Source organism: Rhinopithecus bieti, unplaced genomic scaffold (genome assembly GCF_001698545.2).
Source record: "Rhinopithecus bieti isolate Rb0 unplaced genomic scaffold, ASM169854v2 scaffold_115, whole genome shotgun sequence".
Taxonomy (NCBI): Eukaryota; Metazoa; Chordata; class Mammalia; order Primates; family Cercopithecidae; genus Rhinopithecus; species Rhinopithecus bieti.
The window spans coordinates 359,707-369,073 of NW_016803181.1; the positions used below are offsets into that span (position 1 = coordinate 359,707).

The window sequence follows — 9,367 nt, forward strand, 5'->3', positions numbered from 1 at the left end:
AAAAAAAAAAAAAAAAAAAAAAAAAAAAAAAAAAAAGAGTTACTCCAGAAAGTATAGCCTGTTTGCATCAATATTTGCTAAACTGAAAGCACTCTGGGCCTGAGGTCCTTAATCTCAAAGGGACTTCAACATATCCCTGTAACTCCAGTTGACACAGTGGAGTCACCTGCATCCTACAGGGAAGAAATGGGCTGGCCAAAGCCTTCTGTCTGAGCTGTCAGACTTACTTGACCCCTGTATCTAATTTCAGCTTTACAATCCGATTAAAATTTCCCAACATCAATTACTATTTATTTCCTATGATTTGCCCTGGATCCCTAACTCTGAGTTCTTCGCTTAAAAAACAAACAAACAAACAAAAATCATTCCAGTTCTGTGGCTGACTCTAGCCTAGTAACTTAACCATGTGCTCCTCTGTATGGTAATTCTCTACACTAGCTTGTAGCTGATGTGAATTAACCTAGCTCTGACAGCTCACTGGCAAGGCCAAGTGCTCTGCACTCGGGTGTGCTCAGCGTTAAGCAGAACAAGAATAACCAGGTAAGACGGAGCCCTGGTGATCCCTCTAGTATTCCCACAACACACTGCTGCATCCCAATCACTCATTCTGATCGAAACAAGGCGGAAATGCTCACTTCCTGTGTATAAATACATCTAGTCATGCACACTCTCTGCAACTCTGCCTAGAGCTCATCTAAGTCAACATTTTCAACTCAAGGAAATTACACAACCAGCCCTCGGATTTCATTTCATTCCCAACCAATAAATATCCAATAACAACTCCCTGAGATTAAATAGGAGTAATTTAATTTTAACTGAAGAGATGATGACTCATCACTTTTTACCAAGCATTTTTGAGTAATTCATGGCATTTCACCCCGTGAAGTCTCGAGTATGCACTTATCTATGCGTTCTCTCAATGCTTCAGTATGACAGGGTGCTATGATCATTATCTATTTCTATAGATAGAAACCTGACAGAAAGTAGTTTATATGAGGGAAAGAATAGAAAAACCAACCATACAGTCCTCAGTCTATGTATGGAATCCGGGGTTAGATTCCTCCCCTCCCAAAGAACTGGGATGGGGCTGAAATTTCCAGAATTTAGAATTTCCAGAATTCCTCCCCAAAGGTATGGGATGGGGCTGAAATTTCCAGAATTCCAGAATCTAACCCGGGAGCTCCTTTCACAGTGGTATCAAGGACTATTCTGCAGAAAAGCAATGTTTTCCTGAATCATATTCAAAAGGATAAGAATATTACCCCAAATTAAGCTTTTGTCATAATTTAAAAAATAAGTAATCATTATATAGCAATGTTAACACGATGGTGAAAAATTCATCAATGATGCTAATTAAACTTCAAAGAAAATTCTAATGTTCTCTTTATTTCCTTGCAATATAATTCATAGTTTATGTAGCTGATATTATAATGTTTGCTTTTTAACTTTTTATCAGCATTTCAATGTTAAAACAATCATCCCATAACATTTTTATCAAGTGGACACATTAAGATTTACCTGAATAGTTATCTAGTGCCATGATTCTTAACCAGGGGTGATTTTGGCCCCAGGGGATATCTGTCAACATCTAGAGACTTGTTTTGGTTGTCACAACCTGAGGAGAAACGTACTCCCAACATCTAGCAGACAGAGGTCAGGGATGCTACTAAATATCCCACAAAGCCCAGGACGGCCCCCACAACAACTGCCTACATGTCAGTATTGCCAAGGTGAAGAAACCTCGCTCTAGTGTTTGACATTTAGACTGCTTCCAATTGCTTTACTTTCACAAATAATGCTATAATTAATATTTTAGCACTTATATATGTTTAACATTATAGCACGTATACCTTTTCTTTATTTTGATTTTCAAGAATAAACACTTCGAATTCTTGAGGCTATGGTATAATAAAAAATTATATATTTGGTCTTTGATCCCTGTTCCTGGCACAGAGATCCTATTACCCTTGGAATTTCCTGAGCAACAGGGGTGAGAGGAGCATCTTATGTTTTTCATAACAAATCCCTTCCAACCATACTGGAGTTAGTGCTCATGCGGTAACTCTGGTCAGTACCTGGATAGCTTCAGGATTAGGACTGGTCACCAGAAAAACTAAGCCTTGATTACAGGGTGAGAAATTTCAATCCCATCCCAGATCTTTGGGGAGGAGTAGAGGGCTGAAGATCAAGTTTAATCACCAGTGGCCAAAGATTTAATTAATCAATCATCTCTATATAATGAAACCTCCATAAAAACCCCTAAACGACAGGGTTCAGGGAGATTCTTGGTTGAAGAACACAGGGAGGTGCTGGGAGAGTGCCATGCCTGGAGAGGGTATGGAAGCTCTGTGCCTCTTCCCACACACCTTACCCTTCATAATTCTTCCATGTGGCTATTCCGCAGCCGTATCCTTTACGACAAACTGGTAAATGTAACTCACAGAAACTGAGTTCTGTGACACATTCTAGCAATTATCGCAACTTAGGAGGGGGCAGTGGAAACCCCCAAATTTACAGCCATTTATAAATACTGGCTATAAATGGTCAGAAGTATTGGGACTTGCAACTAGCATCAGAAATGGAGGCAATCTTGTGGAACTGAGTCCTTAATCTGTGGGGTCTATGCTAACTACAGATAGTGTCAGAATTGAAGTGAACTATTGGACACCCACATGGTACCAGAAAAGGCATAATGTATTTGGTGTCAGGAAAAAAAAAAAAACCTAGAGAGGCACTGTCTTAATTTCCTTTCATAAATTTTAATTATCTTTTTTCATTAATGCTTCATTAATATTTTTATAGTATGTATAGTATACCTACTATAATACTCTCAGTAGTTTTGGGGGCTAAGAACGGTTACTGACTTCAAGGAGCTCAATTTTGACCTATCTGTCTTTTCATATCCTCCCTATCACTTCTTAGGATAATAAATTCCATAAATTTACCACGCACTATGTAAAGCAGAGTTTCCTTTTATTTGTCCCTTTCCTTCTCAGAAACCTTCACTGGTTCCCCATCCAGTAAACTCAAACTACTTAACGCCATCCAGGCCAACCTGCCTTTGCATGTGGGATGTATGGGGAAAGATTACACCAAATATACATACTTAAGGGCTGATGGCTGGCTGGGTGCAGTGGCTCACGCCTGTAATCCCAGCACTTTGGGAGGCCGAGGCGGGTGGATCACGAGGGCAGGAGATCAAGACCATCCTGGCAAACACAGTGAAATCCCATCTCTAACTAAAAGTTCTCAACCAGAGGTGACATCGCCTTTAGGGGGAATTTGGAAATATGTAGGCTATTTGGTTGTTTCAATGTCTGGAGGACACCCGTGGCATTGGTAGGTGGGGGCCAGGGATGCTAAGCGTCCTGCAGTGCACGGCACAGCCCTGCACGATGGACACTTGCCAGCAGTGCCCCACTGAGAGGCAGGACAGCTCCAAATACTCTCCCTCACTCTAGGCAGCAAAAGGTCATCTCAGGCACAGACTTGCTGAGTTTCTAATACCAACCATACTCTAACTATGTAAGTGCTTTCAATAGTCACCATGCCTCTATCGTTTCCTTCCAAATTTTTCCTCTTCCTAACTTATGAAGAAATAAATAAACAAAAGTTAACACATCAGATGAAGCAAAATAGTCACTGGGCAAATATTAGTATCTACAGTGACAATTCTATAGCTATAAACAGGCTTAAAATGAGACAGGTTTCATGAAAACATCTATTGCTGATGTAGTTTTGTTGAAATATAGGAAATGAAATTTTATGCGGAATGGGAGCAGGAAGGAGAAAATATTACTAATTTCAATCTGTTTCTATGTTGTCAAAACAGAAAACTGAAACCATGTCAAAGTTATTTATAAATGTACTCACACATCTGGATAGGTAGGTGGGCATTTAACCCTCAAATCCACTTTTACATATACTTCTTCACCAGTTAGGCCTTGGGGGTACAAAACTAAATTGATTTCAGGGGCTCTTTGACCTAAAAGAGGAAAACAAAACTTTTTTTCATAGCTGTAGAGCCAATCATTAATGATTAAGATAATGATCATTTTAGATCAAAAGTTCTACTTTAAAAATATTTGCAATTATATTTTACATAGATTATCTGGCATACTTTCCAAAAGCATGATTTAAAAACAAAACCTGAGCCAGAGAAAATGCATTTTCCTTTTTTAAGTCATCTAAGGAACGAACCAAAATGTTCCACTCAGCTTCCATTCATTCAGATGTTACTGAGTTATTATGTCTGGGTGCTGTCTGGGAGGCTGGGAGTGCAGAGGTAAATTGAGACAGACACAGTCCCAACCAGCTGATACAAACTAGAAGACAAGTGATTTCAAATAGTGATGAGTGCTGTAAATAAAACAAAGCAGAGTAGAGGGACATAGTGGTGGGCAAGGAGAAGATATCTAGACAGGGGGGTTAGGGAAGGACTCTGTGAGCAGGGGAGATTTGAATTGAGATCTGAATACTGAGATATTAACAAATGAAAACCCTTGACAAGGACAGAACTGCATGTTTTCAATCAACTGCTTTTCATCAAATCACCAAATACCCTTGTTCTTCAAGTTATATACCCTTTTTCCAAAGTGCATTTGAAGTAGTTCATATTCTATGTATATAATGAAAAAGAGGAGTCTTGAGAGAAAAAATAATGGCTGAACACTCCCATGGCCCAGGCACCTCACCAACTTTGCAAGGCAGGTGCCATCTCCATTTTACAGATACAGAAGCTCAGGTTCAGGGAGTTTTACATTCTTGCCCACAGATACACAGGGACAGAGCTGGGATTCAAACCCAGCCTTGACTCCAAACCCTGTCTCCTCCCATAAGCCACTCTTTTATTATACCATCCTAAGTTGCTGGGATTGAGCCTTGATTTTTTTCTCCGAATGTCCTGGCAGGCGGGGCAAAAAGAGAAACGTGGTATCATCAGAAAAGAGAAAACCTAAAAATTATTTCAGGGAAGCAAAGTACTTAGCAACACTAAATGCTAACAGAAATTTATTAACATGAACCTTACAAGGAGTACCATATAATAAACACTGTTCTCTTCTACTATGTGTACAAAATTTGTAAGATCACTTCTTATACGGCTTTATAATAATCCTTGACAAATGTGTGGGTCCTTCCATAAAGCATAATTCTGCAAATGTGGTCCCAGGAGGGTTAAGCACTCTTTGGTCCACAGGCCTTTCATCCACTCATTCACCCATCACACATCCATCACCCACATTTGTTAAGCACTGACTCTGTGTCAGGCACTGTGCTTAGTCCACAGAGGTGAGAACACGGATATGGTTCCTGCTCTCAAGGAACTTCAGTCTGGTGGGGGAAAACAAACATCATAAACATGTTAAGTGCAAGTTTAGAGAGTGCTGTTGAAGACATGACATGGTGCTCTCCTTAGCGAATGACTTGGGGTGTGAGGGTATGTAATTAAATGTGGTTATCAAAGAAGAACTATCTGAGGATGTAGCAGGATGTAGCATTGAAGCTAAGACAAGCCAGAGACCAAGCATTCCAGACAAGGAAAAAAAGAGACTCAAAATACATTTGAGAATTATTTCATTCAATAACAATTTTTGAAAGTTTTTCGTTTGTTTTACCAGGCACTGGGCTTGTAGGAATGGCATTTCAAATGAGTGGAAGACAATGACAAATTCAATTGCCTATGTTTGTCTAGCTGCCTAGCTGGAGGAGGAGAGATGCACACGGGGAGGTGGCCTAGGCCCATACTTCGATGGAACGAAGAACTTAAAAAAAAAAACTACTTATATCTTTATTTGATGAAAATTTAAAAATGAAGTCATGAACAAGTTAAAAGTAAACTTTGAAGAATTTGGTTTTTAGTAACATTGGAGCAGAGGGGGGAAAAAAAACCCCACAGGGACCATAACACAAAAAAAAGGTCATTTTGACTCTATTCACATTTTAAAAATCACATAAATTATGTAAACAAATGCATATGATTAGGAGAAAATATATGCATTATATGACCCAAAATGCTAATTTTCTTAAGATATTTAGCTCTTACAAATAAACAAGAAAATGGACCACAGGGTGGAAAAGTAGACCAAAGAGCATGAGCAGTTCACAGGAAAAGAAAAATCAACGGTTTGTAAACAAAGGTGTTCTAGATAATTTATAAATAAATAAAAATGAAAATGAGATATGTTTCCTTTATCTGGCAAAGATGAAAAAGTCTAACACATATAGTATTGTTGAAGATAAAGGAAAACAAACACCACCATACACTACTGGCGGATCCAGGGATTGAAGCAAGTTTTTTGGAGGGATGTTTCCAAAAGCTATCCAATTACAAATGAGCAGACCTTTTGCTGTTGTGGAAAGCTAGCCAAAATAAGTTAGCAATTTGTAACTATCTATAAATTATAGATACTTTAAACTGGCAGTATCCAAACTTTTTACAAACGCAAAAGGTTTTAGCATGCACCTCAAAATGTTATTTATAAATGATATACATACACTACTAAACTGAAATTTATATGACAACACATCCCCACTAAAAGAAGTTGGAAAAAATATCTAACCTGAATTTATTGGCAGTAAATTTAGCCTGGACTAACATGAGGTTAGTAATAGTGTTTATCTGTTCAGTGTGAAATTTGAGTATTTCTGTGTTTCATTGTGTTTGATTTTCGATGCTGCCCCAGACACTGAGGAAGGTATTAGGTAACGTGTGTAATGTGCACACATAAACGTGAAAAGAAGCACTTCTGAGTTCTGAAACCCATCAAGTTTTGGATAAAAGGCTGGGCATGGTGGCTTACACCTGTAATCCCAGCATTTTGGGAGGCGAGGCGGGAGGATCACTTGAGGTCAGGAGTTCGAGACCAGCCTGGCCAACATAATGAAACTCCGTCTCTACTAAAAATACAAAAATTACTCACGTGTGGAGGCAGACACCTGTAATCCCAGCTGCTCGGGAGGCTGAGGCACAAGAATCGCTTGAACCTGGGAGGTGGAGGTTGCAATGAGCTAAGATTGCACCACTGCACTCCAGCCTGGGTGACAGAGAGAAACTCCCTCTCAATAAAGAGTTGTGGATAAAGGATTTCGGACCTGCATCACTTTTCCCTGGCAAATAGCAGGTGATAATAAGTGCTTGTTGAATGACTAAACTCTGATTCATCCTTGGGACCATCAATTACTTGCCTGCCGGGCCTATGAATGTGTTGAGGCCATTTGCCCTGTGTACAACAGGCCACAGACAGCTATTTAAATTCTTCTGCCTGCCTTCTATAGTTTTTGCTTTGGTTTGCCTAGTCTTCCATCTTGTTATGAAAGCCACCAGCTATAAATTCTTGGGGTTACCAATATCCCGACCTAAAAGAAGTTGCTTTTTTTCTTCCATTTTTCTGCAGCCCCAGGAGCAGACAACTAAGCTTGTATAAAGTAAACAAACTGGTTCAGAACGAAGCCTTAGGGACTTTGTGTTGAGTCTGGTGTACACTTCGAGACACCTATTTTGGCTGCCTGTTGGGCCTACTTCCTGATTCTCAATGTTTGGGAACATCGAAGTTGCCCAATCACCAACTTCTGTCATGTCAAGGGGAATATTTATACTTTTACTATTTCGGGTTACAAGTAACTTCATATTAAGCATTAGAAAAGTAAGCTCCCTGAAGGCAAGGATTTTTGTCTGTTTTGCCCATAGCTGTATTCCTAACGCCTAAAACAAATTTCACGAAGGAAGAAGAACCCTGAGTTTGAGGGAGAATATTTTGCCCTGATAGCTCCAGCAGATGGTATTTATTGAGGAAATCCTGGATGTGTAGATAAAGCAGATGTTGTGAAATGCCAGAGTTAAAAGCAGATGAAGAGGCCAGGCGCGGTGGCTCACGCCTGTAATCCCAGCACTTTCAGAGGCCAAGGTGAGAGGACTGCATGAGCTCAGGAACTTGATACCAGCCCTGGCAACAGAGCAAGACTCTGTCTCTATAAAAAATTTAAAAAATTAACCAGGTATAGTGGCATGTGCCTGTAGTCCCAGCTACTTGACAGGCTGAGGCAGAAGGACTGCTTAAGAATAGGCTGCAGTGAGCCGTGATCATGCTCCTGCACTCCCGCCTCGGTGACAGAGCAAGACCCTGTCTCAAAAAAAAAAAAAAAAAAAGCAGATGAAGTTAGAAGTATGTTTTAAATGATAATATAATAACATTCAGAAACAGTTTGGTAGATCAACTCTTCAAGGATGGGGAAAAAACTGTCAGTATAAATAATTTATAATGTGCCTTAATTTCCAGACAAAAAGGCAAAATAATATTTTAAAGGCAAAATAATATTTTAAACAAAATGCCATTTTAAAAAGTCTAAAGCAAGCTGGTTCAACCCGAGGCCCATGGGACGCATGCAGCCCTGTATGGCGTTGACTGTGGCCCAACACACATTCGTCAACTTTCTTAAAACATTGAGGGTTTTTTTTTGCGATTTTTTTTTTTTTTTTTTAGATGATCAGCTATCGTTAGTGTTAGTGTATTTTTTGTGGCCCGGGGAAGCCAAAAGATTGGACACTCCTGCTCTAGACTCAGTCTAGAACCCTCTCTCCACTACAGCTAAGATGAATGTGTGCTATATTCTGAGCTAAATGTCTTAGAGGAAGGTGCAGACGTATGCAAAGATCCCCCGTATCGGAAAACACAGTGAGGATACCTGGGGAGTACAGCGGGAATTGTGCGGCGTGCAGATTTGAATGCATGTATGAAACGAGAATTCTGATTGAGGACGTTAAGGCCTGTGCGAGCGCCCAAAAAGCGTTCTCAGAACAAAGTAGCAACGGGTGCGTATGAATGTGCTGTTGTATCATCCGCGATGGCTTTCGGGGGGAAAAAGGACAAGGTTGGAAGGAGGCAGATACATTACGGGATGTAGACAGGAATAAGAAGCAGTGCCAGGTAAGAGAGAGGAATCCCGGGGAATTCCTCTGGGGAAATCATGGGGAAAGGGCTGTGGAAGAATTCGGCCTAGGTGGGATTCTGGAGACCAGCTGCAGGTGCAAGAACTAAAAGTGAGCACGGGTGGAACCTGAGGGATGAAAGACTGCACGATCTTAAAGCGGCGGCCCTATCTGGAAGTGTCTGGGCTTTGGCCCAGGGCCGGGGGAGGCCAGGGCATACCAGCCCGGGCCTGACAAGCCACGTTCCTACCGGTCCGCAAGCGTCCGGCCGCAGGTCTTGGAAGTCCGCGCCATAGATGGCCTCCAGGGCCTGTAGTTCGTGGTCCTGTCGTTGCGGGTAGCTCTCCGGAGGCTCGTCCCGGCCGCGCCCGGGGCCCCACGGCCCCAGCCATGGCAGCGCTGCGCCCAAGGCGGGGCGGCCTTGCCGGGGCGGCGGTGGGC

At 41.1% G+C, this 9,367-nt stretch overlaps 1 protein-coding gene across 1 annotated transcript in view; it reads right to left on the bottom strand.

Annotated features, from left to right (window-relative positions):
* Positions 1-9,367, bottom strand: part of EIF2AK4 (eukaryotic translation initiation factor 2 alpha kinase 4) — a 109,946-nt gene that overhangs the window by 100,169 nt on the left and 410 nt on the right. Inside the window, exon 2 of the mRNA XM_017867694.1 lies at positions 3,876-3,978. Coding sequence (XP_017723183.1) covers positions 3,876-3,978 — 103 coding nt within the window. The remainder of the gene's footprint in view (positions 1-3,875; positions 3,979-9,367) is intronic.